The sequence below is a fragment of the Chiloscyllium punctatum genome, chromosome 49 (assembly GCF_047496795.1).
Source record: "Chiloscyllium punctatum isolate Juve2018m chromosome 49, sChiPun1.3, whole genome shotgun sequence".
Taxonomy (NCBI): Eukaryota; Metazoa; Chordata; class Chondrichthyes; order Orectolobiformes; family Hemiscylliidae; genus Chiloscyllium; species Chiloscyllium punctatum.
Window position 1 is genome coordinate 47,197,520 of NC_092787.1, and position 14,191 is coordinate 47,211,710.

Below are 14,191 nucleotides of genomic sequence, written 5' to 3' on the forward strand. Positions count from 1 at the left end.
CTCAAGGGAGTAATGATGGGTCCCTTCTTGAATCACTGCAGCCACCCACATTGCTGTTAGGAAGGGAGTTCCAGGATTTTGACCCAGCATAACTGGCTTGAAAGGGAAGTTCCCATTGCATCTGCTGTCTTTGTCCTTCTGGGTCACAGGCTTGGAGGGTGCTGTCAGAGCCACCTGGATGAGTTACTGCAGGACACATTATAAATGGTGATGTGTGTAAGTGGTGAAGGCATTAAAAGTTGGCAGATGTGGTGCCAATCAAACGGGTGGCCCTCTCCTTGATGGTGTTGAGCTTCTTGAGTGTTGTTGGAGTCGCACCCAACTGGAGGGTCTTCCATCATACTCCTGACTGGTGCCTTATAGACAGTGGACACAGTTTGAGGAGTCAGGAGGTGAGTTACAAACTGCAGAATTCCCAGCCTGTGATCTGCTTTCATAGTCACAGTATTCATCTGGTCGGTCCAGTGTGGTTTCTGATCAAATTTCTGATTGGAATTGATCTCATAAATCACGTTCCCCTTTAAAAGAAAAATTGACCACAATTTTTCACTGGGGCAAAAGAATTGCTAGGATTATAACTGTATCTAGATATTATGTGTAATGTCACAACGATGCTCCTGTTACTGTTCCTAGTGGGTGCTTCGTCCCTAACAGTTCAATGTACAGTATAGTGTACCATATATTGTCATTGTTCTGTCTTCTCCCCACAAGCACTTCCATCAGCTGAGTTCAGAAAAAGTGTTGCCAGCACAGATGAATCCTGTTACTCATTTTATACTCAAGATATCTAGATAATGTATTTTTTAGAAAGATGATGATCAAGGCTTCTAAATTCTTAAAATAAGAATTTGAGCTGAAAATATTAAAGTCAAAGCTTTAGAGTTTTTGTGGAAGAATTGTGACTGCTCGCAATGAAGGAGCGACACTGTTGTATCACTGTAACGGTCATAGAAGCAGGAGTAGGCCATTCAGCCCATTGATCCTGTTCCAACATTTAATATGACCATGGCTAATCAAACACTTTTTGATGCCTTTTGCCCACACTATGCCCATAACCTTTTACGCCACAGACAGTCAGAAATCTATCCATCTCTACTTTAAGCAAACTGAAAAATTAAGCTTCCACAGCAAATTCCAATCCTTTGAGTTAAAAAAACTCCTTATTTTCCTCTTAGTTGATATTTCCCTGGTTCTAAACTCCTCGTCAAAAGGAACCATCTTAACTGCCTGTTCCATTAAATATTTTTTAGGTTTCAATTAGATCATCTTTTGTATTTCTAAACTCAAGAAAGTACTGGCCAGATTTTGCTCAGTCTCTCCCCATAGGACAGCGCACCATCCCAGGAGTGAGTTTGATGAGCCTTTGTTGTACTTCCTTCATGGTAGTGTTATCTTTTCTGAGGTAAGGAGACCAAAGTCTCTCACAGTATTCTGGGGCAGTCTGTCCCAAGCTTCTGTATAATTCAGCAAGACCTCACCACTCCTGTACTCAAAACCTCTTGAAATATAGTCTTATGCTCCAGTAGTCTTTCTAATAGCTTACTGTGCCAGCGTATTCACCTTCAGTGACTTATTGACAAGTACACCTAGATCCCTTTCTGTATCCACACTGTCTGAACTCTTACCATTTAAGACATAGTGAGCACATTTGTTCCTCCCACCTCCATATTATTGATGAGCAACTGGGGACCAAGCTTTTGCTCCTTGTGGTACAGTGGTAATGTCCTCATTTCTGAGCCAGGAGGCCCAGCTTCAAGCCCAATCTGCTGTAAAGGAGGGTAGCAACAAGATGTAATTTATTGTATGTTAACTACTGAGTCCAGCTTGCACGATATGATAGACCATTGCTTCCCAAGCTATTTCCCTCCACTGTGATCCCAATCCTAGATTTGTCAACTGTTGCAATCCCTGGGAAAGTTGATTAGAAAATATCTACCCCACTAGTCTCAGTCTGTCAGTGTGGATCTGATCCATTTATTCTCTAAGGCCCTGAAAGGGTTAACACTGAGGAGTGCCTAAAGCACCACCCACTATGATGATGCCTTACTGTCTTTGGAGCTGGAAACCTTATGAGCAGCTGTCTGGGCCTACCTAATGGGAGGTCTTTTGTAACAGGGGAACCTCGGGGATTTTCTACCCACGCACCCAAATATATATAAAATATATAATATTATATCCTATATGTATATAACATATACACACATATATACATATGCACACACTCCCCCCACCCCATCAGTTCTTACTGAGGGATTGCAGCAATTGTCAAGGCTTGGATTGGGGCCACAGGGAAGGGAAACACTTTGGAAAACAGTGATCTATAAGATTGTGCAACCTGGACTGAATCACTAATGTGCAATAAATTACATCTTGTTTACAACCAGAGCCCCTTTCTTTCGATGAGCAGGTGGCAATTCTGGGCCTCAAGCATACCCTGTAGATTCCTACATTAAAATAGGATGGTGGCAGCAAAGCTACGTCCAGGTGTGTGTTGTAGAGAATGCCAAGCATAGAAATAGGTCCCTGAACCAATGTGCCATTGAGTGGCTTCCTCTTGCACAGACTGCTGCCACACATGACCCTCTGAGGTCAGTGAGCAGCCAAAACTCTGGCGGAATGTTGCATTAGACCATTATGGTCTGTGCAATTGTTAATGTTGCACAGTCCCCCTCCTTTATCTTATCCCATCAGCATATCTCTTTTAGCTTGTGTGCTAATCCAGCTTCCCCATACATTTTCAGCGATGGTGATCTTCCTTTAATATGGGGGAGGGGAATTTCCTGTGTCTAAAGCTGGTCATACTGGTAAATGGCAGGGTCTGTCCCATCTGACCCCCACCCACCGCCTCCCTCCCCATCCTCCCATAAATATTCTCCGAAAGATGTGAGAGGCAGGACAGCACGGTGGCTTGGGAATTTTTCCAACCCATGTGACTTCCAGAAGGCTGGGTGTAACATCTGCATTTTGTTTTTACTGTCTCAACAAGACAATGGCACAGCTCGTGACTGAGATAGAGAGTGACAGATGAAAATGCAGCATGGTTAATGATTACTGCAGTGGAAGATTCTGGTTGTTACACGAGGAACAGGGTGGGAATGTTGTAAATCCAGGATTGTGTTCACTTGGAGCTTGTTACCCCTGAGCTGCGAAGGAGATGGTCCTCCAGTGGGACATCCCACTTGGCAGCATTTCCCTGTCTCTCATCATCTCCAGACAGATTTTAATGCAAGTCTGTTTATCTTCATTGCTCACAGTCTTTAAAGGCCCAGTGATAAATAAGACAGTGTGGGTATAACAGCAGGAAACATGTAGGGTCTCTGAAGCAGTGTTCCTCTCAGAGCTTCAGACAGGGTGGGTCAGTCATAGCCCTGTAAGTGGGGTCCAAGGTCTTGGGGAAGGGGAGTGCGGTCTGTTGTGCTCAGGAAAGGGATAGGAGCCTGGGCCAGGATCATCACTGAGGCCCATGATACCTTGCCCGAAGACTAACTGGAGTTCATTACTGTGACCTGATGCGAATTACATCCAACAGGTGGGGATCCTTGCGATATTCAAATGCTATGTTTCAGAGTGTTGAACGTTTTTGGTCAGCACACAAAAAAAGTCACAGGACAGCAAACTTACAACATTCCCTTTGACTTGGTTAAATAAGCGAAAGAAGAAATAAAAGAAATGGACCGCATAGTATTTAAATGGTATCTGTTGTCAACTGTATCCATTGCTGATTAACAGGAAAAACTCATCTGGTTTACTAATGTCCTTTAGGGAAGGAAACTGCCATCCTTACCTGGTCTGGCCTACAGGTGACTCCAGATCCACAGCAATGTGGTTGACTCTTAACTGTGGAATTAGGCATGGCCATTAAATGCTGACCTAACCAGCAATGCCCTCATCCCATGAATGAATAAAATATTTTACATTTGTAAAATACATTGATACTCCCTTAGACTTATTGAGGACTTTCTGAATTCTCCCTCCCACATAGAGTCGTTCAGCACAGAATGGATGGCTTTGAGATATGTAGAGAAGAGGTGTTGGAAATTCTGGCAAGGGTGAAAATAGATAAGTCCCCTGGGCCTGATTGCATTTATCCTAGGATTCTCTGGGAAGCAAGGGAGGAGATTGCAGAGCCATTGGCCTTGATTTTTGTGTCCTCTTTGTCTACAGGAGTAGTGCCAGAGGACTGGAGGCTAGCAAACGTGGTTCCCTTGTTCAAGAAGGGGAGTAGGGATAATCCTAGTAACTATAGGCCAGTGAGTCTCACTTCTGTTGTGGGCAAAGTCTTAGAGAGAATTATAAGGGATAGGATTTATGCACATCTGGATAAGAATGATGTGATCAAGGATAGTCAGCATGGTTTTGTGAAGGGCAGGTCGTGCCTCACAAACCTTATTGAATTCTTTGAGAAGGTGACGAAGGAGGTAGATGAGGGGAAAGCGGTAGATGTAGTATATATGGATTTTAGTAAGGCGTTTGATAAGGTCCCCCATGGTAGGCTACTGCAGAAAATACAGAGATATGGCATTGAGGGTGAGTTGGAGGTTTGGATTAGGAATTGGCTCTCTGGAAGAAGACAGAGGGTAGTAGTTGATGGCAAAGATTCATCTTGGAGTGCCGTCACTAGTGGTGTTCCGCAAGGATCTGTTTTGGGACCATTGCTGTTTGTCATTTTTATAAATGACCTGGAGGAAGGGTTAGAAGGTTGGGTGAGCAAGTTTGCGGATGATACGAAAGTCGGAAGAGTTGTAGACAGTGAGGAAGGATATGGCAGGTTACAGCGGGATATAGAGAAGCTGCAGAGCTGGGCAGAAAGGTGGCAAATGGAGTTCAATGTAGCTAAGTGTGAAGTGATTCACTTTGGTAAGAGTAATAAAAAGATGGATTACTGGGCTAATGGTAGACTACTTGGTAGTGTGGAAGAGCAGAGGGATCTTGGTGTCCATGTACACAGATCTCTGAAAGTTGCCACCCAGGTAAATAGTGCAGTGAAGAAGGCATATGGCGTACTGGCTTTTATTGGTAGAGGAATTGAGTTCCGGAGTCCTGAGGTCATGCTGCAGTTGTATAAGACTCTGGTGCGGCCGCTTCTGGAATATTGTGTGCAGTTTTGGTCGCCATACTATAGGAAGGATGTGGAGGCACTGGAACGGGTGCAGAGGAGGTTTACCAGGATGTTGCCTGGTATGGTAGGAAGATCCTATGAGGAAAGGCTGAGGCACTTGGGGTTGTTTTCTTTGGAGAAAAGAAGGTTTAGGGGTGATTTGATAGAGGTGTACAAGATGATTAGGGGGTTAGATAGGGTTGACAGTGAGAACCTTTTTCCGCGTATGGAGTCAGCTATTACAAGGGGGCATAGCTTTAAATTAAGGGGGGGTAGATATAGGACTGATGTTAGGGGTAGGTTCTTCACTCAGCGAGTCGTAAGATCATGGAATGCCCTGCCAGTAGCAGTAGTGGACTCTCCCTCTTTATGGGTATTTAAGCGGGCATTGGATAGGTATATGGAGGATAGTGGGTTAGTGTAGGTTAGGTGGGCTTTGATCGGCGCAACATCGAGGGCCGAAGGGCCTGTACTGCGCTGTATTGTTCTATGTTCTATGTTCTATGTTCTAAACAGACCCTTTGGTCCAGCTCGTCCCTGCCGACCAGGTTTCCTAAACTGAACTAATCTCATTTTCCTGCATTTGGCCCATATTCCTCTAAACCTTTCCTATTCATGTAGCTGTCCAGATTCCTTTTCTATGTTGTAAATGTACCCACCTCTACCACTTCCTTGGCAACTCATTCCATACACTCACCACCCTCTGTGTGATAAAGTTGCCCCTCAGGTCCCTTTTAAATCTTTCCCCTTCCACCTTAAACCTATGCCCTCTAGTTTTGGACTCCCCTACCCTGGGACAAAGACCTTGGCTGTTTGCCCTATCTATGCCTTTCATGATTTTATAACCCTCTATATAAGGTCACCCCTCAGCCTCCGATTCTCCAGAGAAAAGGCCTCAGCCTCTCCCTCTAATTCCAACCCTCGGGTCCCGGCAACATCCTTGAAAATCTTTTTTGCACTCTTTGCAGTTTAACAACATCCTTCCTATAGCAGTGTGACCAAAATGGGCGGACACGGTGGCATAGTGGTTAGTACTGCTGCCTCACAGCGCCAGAGCCCCGGGTTCAAGTCCCGCCTCAGGCGACTGACTGTGTGGAGTTTGCACATTCTGTCTGCGTGGGTTTCCTCCCACACTCCAAAAATGTGCTGATTAGGTGAATTGGCCATGCTAAATTGCCTGTAGTGTTAGGTGAAAGGGTATATGTAGGGGAATGGGTCTGGGTGGGTTGTGCTTCGGCGGGTCGGTGTGGACTTGTTGGGCTGAAAGGCCTGTTTCCACACTGTAAGTAATCTAATCTAATCTAAAATTGTGTGCAGTATTGTAAAAGTGGCCTCACTAATGTCTTGTTCAGCATGCCAACATGATGTCCCCACTCCTATACATTTCAAATTGAACAGCAGCTCAGCCCTGTAGAAATACATGGCTCTATTGAAACTAGACATTCGCACCAGGTACTGCTGGCTGTGAGTGGACATTCTGGGTATACAGGCACCCTGAAATGTGCCTGGATACATTCTGTAGGTCAATCAGCATCTGTGGTGAGAGAGATATAGTTTACGGTTAAGCTTCCACCAGAGCTGGAAGACCCTAGGGACCTGAGCAAACTAATTTTGTTGGATGGAGAGCAGAGCCGTTTGGAAGTTGACAGTCTTGGAACAGAAGTGAGAATGAATAAGACACTCAGTAGCAAAATACTGTGGACGTTGAAAATCTGAAATTAGGGAGAAGCAAATGCTTTAAATTGCTTTACATTCTATTCCACCCATTCATGTCCCTCAGTCAAGTAAACATCCAGGGCTAACTTCAGGGGTTCTTGTTGAGTTTGCTGGCTTTGGAAAAAACTGACCTCGCTGAGATGGGGGGGGAGGGGGTGTTTAGTCCTCACATCTGACATAATACGATAAGCAGCAGTAATAGTGGGATCAGTGTGGAAAGAAATTAATTCCTACTCATTTAATCTTGAAGGAGAGAGACTTGAAACTACTACCAGACATAGAAACACTTTCCTGCATAGAAAAGATCATCAAACTCATCGGTTTGTCTTCCTTATACTTCCGGTCAATGTGAAGAAATGGTGGTGTCGTGATAATGCCATTGAACCAGTAACTTAGAGGCACAGGAGGGTCAGGGGACACTGGTTCATATGTCACCATGGGATGTGGGAAATGTGATGAATAAATCAGGAATTGAAATCCAGTCTCCGAGGTAGGGACCATGCAACTATCATTGGTTGTGGTGAAAGCCATCTGCTTTGGTAATGTCCTTTAGGGAAGGAAATCTGCCGGCATTACCCATGGCCTACATGTGACTCTTAACTTCCCTCGACTGGACTGGCAAGCAACTCTGATTAAGGCCAATTTGGGCTGTGCAACATTCCATGAGAAGATAAAAAGGGCTGTTTTACTCCCACCCTCTGTTTTTGTTGAAGTTCTCCTGTAGTTTTATTGTACTTTGTTCATTATTTCCTTTCCCTGTACTTGCGTCTTCAGCACTTAGCCATGTCCTCTCTCCGGAGAATTAATCTGTCAGGTTCTTACATAGAACAGGATATTAATTGATTGAAAGAGCATTCTAATGGCACAATGGTATAGACTGAGGTTATTGTCATCTAAGGAGCAGGCGATTACAGACTCATAGTATTAGTGTCTCAAGTATAGCCTGAGGTCTTTTCAAAACAACAGCCTTCAAGACCCATTTGATTTCACCTGTTGTACATATCTTTGTGGAAGTGAGAAATTGCAGTGAGAAAGTACCTTCCTTGTCCTCAGGGTATCACAAAGCATATGTAGTCAATTAACTACTTCTGAAGTGCAGCCAGTTTTGCTGTGAATCGCAGCAGATGAAGGCAACTTGCTCATAGCCAATTACAACAAACGCCATTGGAATAAAAGATATCCATGTTAAAAGCATGTAAAGCTTGCAGGAAAGATGTTAAACTTGAAAGGGTTCAGAAAACATTTACAAAGATTTTGCCAGGTTTGGATGGTTTGAGCTATAAGGAGAGGCTGAGTAGGTGGGGCCTATTTTCTCTGGTGCATTGGAGGCCGAGGGTTGACCTTATGGAGCTTTAAAAAATCATGAGGGACATGAATAGGGTAAATAGCCAAAGTCCTTTTTCCAGGGTAGGGGAGCCCAAAACTAGAGGGCATAGGTTTAAGATGAGAGGGGAAAGATTTAAAAGGGACCTGAGGGACAACTGTTTCATGCAGAGTGCAGAGAGTATGGACTAAGCTGCCAGAGAAAGTGATGGAGGCTGGTACAATTACAACATTTAAAAAACATCTTGGTGAGTATATTAATAGGAAGGGTTTAGAGGGATATGGACCAAATGCTGGCAAATGGGACTAGATAAATTTAGGATATCTGGTCGGCATGGTGAGTTGGACAGAAGGGTCTGTTTCCATGCTGTACATCTCTATGACTCTCTAACTCTATATCGTGCAGCCATTCAAAGTCTCAATGCATTTTATGCTGTAGAATGCCTTAGTGAGACTCACCGATGGTATTTTGTATATTTTTGGGTCCCCTTGTCTCAGGAAGGATATGCTTGTCATAGAGGGCATGCAAGATATTCAGCAGATTAACCCCTGAAATTGTTTTAATGAAGAGAGATTGAGAGAACTGGGCGCGTATTTTCCATAGTTTTGAGGAATATGACGTGATTGCATTGAAATTTTAAAAGTTCTTACACAGTATGACAGGGTGGACGTGGATGGAATATTTCCTTGGTTGGTGACATCCTCCATAATGCACTGGGAGTGTTAGCCTTAGTTTATGTACTCCAGGCCATAGGGCAGCACTTGAATCTGAGAAGCTGAGATTCAGAGATCAAGAGTGTGACTAACTGAACCGTAGCTGAGAATTTTGATGTTGGTCAACAGATGAACTTTGGACCAGCACTACCTACCATGGATATTGCCATGGTGCAGTGATTTACCATACCAGTGGGCAGTACGGTGGCACAGTGGTTAGCACTGCTGTCTCACAGCGCCAGAGACCCGGGTTCAATTCTGGCGACTGACTGTGTGGAGTTTGCACGTTCTCCCCATGTCTGCGTGGGTTTCCTCCGGGTGCTCCAGTTTCCTCCCACAGTCCAAAAATGTGCAGGTTGGTTGAATTGGCCACGCTAAATTGCCCATAGTGTTAGGTGAAGGGGTAAATGAAGGGGAATGGGTCTGGGTGGGTTGCGCTTTGGCGGGTCGGTGTGGACTTGATGGGCCGAACGGCCTGTTTCCACACTGTAAGTAATCTAATCTAATCTAATCTAATCTAGTGTGCAAGATAGGGCATCCCACAGTGCAATGTTCCCTCAGTACTGTTCTGAGCTGGCTGAATGATGTGCTTGGGACTGTGGAATGGAACTTGAACTCCCGACCTTTGTCTCCAAAGGAACTGGGAGCTGAAGGGCAGCCTGCAGATAGTCATAACACTATTTTCTGATTGCCTTTGCACGATACAATTTTTCTCGAGTTGATTTTATATATATATATATATATAATGTGTGTGTGTGTGTGTGTGTGTGTGTGTGTGTGTGTGTATGGTCTTAGTGTTGAATAATAGAATCCCTACAGTGTGGAAGCAGGCCATTCAGCCCATCAAGTCTACCCCATCTGTGATGAGCATCCCACCCAGACCCAACACCCCCCCACCCCCCCCCTTCCCGATAACCCCCCCCCTTCCCGATAACCCCCCCCCTTCCCGATAACCCAACCTTTCCCGATAACCCCACCTTTCCCGATAACCCCACCTTTCCCATGGCTAACCCACCTAGTCAGCACATTCCCGGATAGTATGGGCAATTTACCATGGCCAATCCACCTTATAAGCCCATCTTTGGACAGTGGGAGGAAGCAAGAGCAAGCAGAGGAAACCCACGCAGACACGGGGAGAATGTGCAAACAGCCTGAGGTTGGAATCGATCCTGGGTCCCTGGTGCTGTGAGGCAGCAGTGCTAACCATTGGGCCGCTGTGCCACCCATTAGGGGAGGTTCTGGATTGGGGAGGGGGGGGGGGGGGTCCAAGCTTGTTAGTGTTTCTATTATATGATAGAGCCAACAGCATGTGTTCAATCCCTATACCAGCTGTGGTGGTTCATGAAGGCCCGCTTCCTCATCTTCCTCTCCAAGTGTGGAGTGTTTCCCTCAAGCTATACATAATCAGATGTCTCTCTTTAATGGCTCTTGATGGACGTGGCTCTGGACCGTTTATTACTGAGTAATGATCAGATGCAAGATTTAATCTATTTGTACAGACTAATTAAGTGCAGTACAATAAACTCTCAAGTATGTCATTAAATAATGGATTATTGTTTCTTACCAGGGAAAATAATATGAAATGGATATTGTTGACTGTAGGTTTATGAGGTTTAAGAATATAATGGAATATGTACTAACAAGTCTGAAGCATACTATTATGCATGGTGGAATGTAGGTTAATGAGGAATACGTAAAAGTAATGGGAATGGGGAAAGCTGTTAGGCAATTAATAATAGTGTTTTTGTGGGCTATATCCTGCAAGCACAAATGAGCAGAATGTATGTCCCTTGTAGCTACAGTATTTCCAAATCCAATTAACAAATGCATTCCTTTAAATCTTTCTGTGGGGGAAGAGATAAAACTTTGAATTGGAATGCATTCAGAGAGTTCTCAACCTAGTGTTTGGTGTTCAGCTGTGGAGGAGGGAGGCAAATGGGAGAGACGATATGAGGCCAGACACAGAAAGCTTGACAATTTGAGGTTGATGACTGCTATGAATAGCTCTTCCTGCATTAAAGTTTTCTTTTCTCTTTGTTTGTTCACAGTGGGTACTGGCATTTGAGATTTTTATACCATTGGTTCTCTTTTTCATCTTGCTGGGACTTCGTCAGAAGAAACCGACGATTCCTGTCAAAGAAGGTACAGTATTTAGAGCATCTGATAATCTGAATGCTGATGGAATTGCAGCAGAAATGTCTTGTTGGATAATGATGTCCAGAATCATCTCATTTATATAGAAATCAATTTGGTTGGAATTGAGACATCAGAATTTAGGACTATCAAACAGGGCTGTGCGCTTCAAGTAGAGCAGGAAGTTCAGATGTTAATGGGTTGTTCATTTTCTTAAGGAAGTGAAGAACCCCAGAGTTAGACTTCACATATTATCCTTGAATGACAAGAACATGGTTACCCGAGATGATGGGATAACTGAAGCTGCCATGTGCCAGTTTATGCAGTGACACTAGGCACCGTCAGCAATTACACGATAGACATACCGTCGTTTTGCTGGTTGTTTAATCAGGTGCCCTGAGGTGTCCTTTTACCTCTCTGAATTTCCTCCATTCCTTTGTTGAAAGTGGTACCTCATTAAGGTTATGGTTTTATGGGCACACCTGTGACACATCACATGTTCTCATGTGAGAGCTTGTAGTGTAGATAGTGAAGCTACTAACCATGATGGAGGTAAGTGGATTTTGATGCTGTCCTCAGCTGAAGTCCTAGATAGCTGATATTTGTGGTACCTCTTGGCTTTACCTGCCCCCTTTCACATTTGGCCGTCTGCGACCTGTCTGAAGTCACTATGACCTTTCCCTGTACTACTTGAAGTCTACCTTCAGGGTGTGAACTGAAATTAAGGGGCTGGTTCTCATCAGGTTTAAAGTAGAGTTCCATTTCCTCATGGTTATGTGCAATATTAATAAACCGAGGGATTATTGAATCAAGCTGTTCTTGGCCTGTCATTCTCTAGACGATGTAGACAGGCTTTCTGCAGTCTTTTTTTCTCCAGACAATGGCAGATATCATTGTCTGATAAGGTTTGGTAATATTTTGTATTCTCAAGGCTTGCTTATCCACAAAGGACCCTGGAAAATTAGTGGGCAGATAAAGACCAGTAGCCCCCCCGCCCCCCCGCCACGCCCCACCAAACCTGCTCCACAACCATAATGTCTGGAGTATTAAGACTTGACATTTCCGATCCTGTGCAATGTTCCGGAAGATCACAAGAACCAGAAACAAAATTTACGGCCAATCAATGGGAAGAAAAAACTCTGGAAAAATTCTCTCTGATCTGCTCAGGTGATAAGAACCAACCCAGAAACTCTCACAGGCAGTACACGCTTTAACTGTTAAACCATTTAGCTTCAATGTGGTACAACCTCCACCTCCGTCAAAAACAGATATCGCTGTGTCTAACATAGCCATAGAACAGAGAATCCCTACAGTGTGGAAACAGGCCATTTGACCCAACAAGTCCACACCGACCTCCAAAGAGTATCCCACCCAGATCCGTTCTCCTACTGTCCTAATATTCTAATTTCCCCTGACTAATGCACCTAACCTATACATTCCTGAACACAGTGGGCAATTTAGCATGGCCAATTCACCTAACTTGCACACCTTTGGATTGTGGGAGGAAACTGGTGTACCCGTAGGAAACCCACACAGACACGGGGAGAATGTGCAAACTCCACACAGACAGTCGCCTGAGGCTGGAATTGAACCGGGGTTGCAGGCACTGTGAGGCAGCTGCGCTAACCACTGAGCCACTGTGCTGTCATTATTCAAGCATTGCTCTATTTTGATAATTGAATGAGGTGGCTCTGCCTTTTCTCCTCTTTTTGTCTTCTCTTTCTTTCCACGCTAATGACAGAAATGCAGTGATGTAGCAGTGACAGCATGTGAGTGACTTTAATTGTCTGACAGGCTTCGGGCTGGAGCTGAAAGAACCAGTCGAGTGCTGATCCTTTTTGAGTTGGACAGCTCCAGTCAGAAGCTGTTTAGTCAGTTCACTGCTTCAGTAATGATCTGCCCCAGACAGTTTGGAAGCGCTTAATACTGTAGGAAAATAACACAATAATCAGAAGGAACCAATTAGAGAATTAATTGCATACCCATTAGCAGTAAGCAGTGGCTTTATCCACATGTGGAGGTCAGATTGGAGAGGAGAGAATAGATCATTCAGAGGTGGCGGAGTGGGATGAAGTACAGTATGAAGGAAGAGATAGATCATAGAATTATAGAATCTCTGCAGTGTGGGAGCAGATCATTTGGCCCTTTGAGTCCACACCAACCCTCTGAAGAGCATCCCAACCCAAACCCACCCTCCTATCCTGTAACCCTCAATTTTCCATGGCTAATCGAGATGGTGCAGTGGCTCAGTGGCTAGCACTGCTGTCTCACAGCACTAGGGTCCCAGGTTCAATTCCAGTCTCAAGCGACTGTCTGTGTGGAGTTTGCGCATTCTCCTCGTGTCTGTGTGGGTTTCCTCCGGGTGTTCCGGTTTCCTCCCACAGTCCAAAATCACAAACACGTGCAGGTCAGGTGAATTAGCCATGCTACATTGCCCATGGGGAGAATGTGCAAATTTCACGCAGTCACCCGAAGGTGGAATCAAACCTGGGTCCTTGGTGTGGCGAGGCAACAGTGCTAACCACTGAGCCATCAGTGCCAATTTTTTTAGTTGAAAAGTTGACAGTTTCCTCAGCACACCTTGACCAATGTTGCAGAGGTAGGCTTCTTTTGGTAACCCTGCCTTATTCCAATACACAGCCATATTAAGGTTTTAATTTCCCTGGTTTTGGAGTGAATCTGTTGGAAATTTTGACAATGTAGTCTGGATGCCAAGTATCTGATTTTATTTTTCTGCCAAATGAAAGTCCAGTATTTATATTCCCTTCCATGTCATTCTATTGAAGCATTTTGGCTACCGAGCATACTCATGTACATTAGACAACAAACTGCAATGGAAAATGAGGAATTACACTGAACAACAACTTGTGCAGTTGTGACTTGCCAAAAACAAAACTGAAATATGTAGGAAATTGAGCCAGGTGCAGTGAGGAGTTTGTTGGCAAGATTCAGCTGAGAGGGTGAGGAATTTCCTTGCTACTTAATATTAGAAGTTGAATCACCACTCTGAATCTCGCTGCTCCTGAATCAAAAACTCTTACCTGAATCATTGCTAGCCAACAAAATAACTGTGAATAGACCATTGTGTCTCAGCCAATGTGACTTACAATCCACCTGCCATCCTTCCAAAACTGGGCAGGAATGGGTATTCAGGAGAAGTCATAGAGGAGATTGTCTATATCAATCTCGTCTTCATACTTCAAGTGA

At 44.4% G+C, this 14,191-nt stretch overlaps 1 protein-coding gene across 4 annotated transcripts in view; it reads left to right on the forward strand.

Moving 5' to 3' along the window:
* The window catches only part of abca2 (ATP-binding cassette, sub-family A (ABC1), member 2), a 548,786-nt gene that overhangs the window by 146,980 nt on the left and 387,615 nt on the right, over positions 1 to 14,191 (forward strand). For all 4 annotated transcript variants that reach the window (XM_072566424.1, XM_072566423.1, XM_072566425.1 and 1 more), the window contains exon 2: positions 10,900 to 10,993. In XM_072566424.1, coding sequence (XP_072422525.1) covers positions 10,900 to 10,993 — 94 coding nt within the window. The remainder of the gene's footprint in view (positions 1 to 10,899; positions 10,994 to 14,191) is intronic.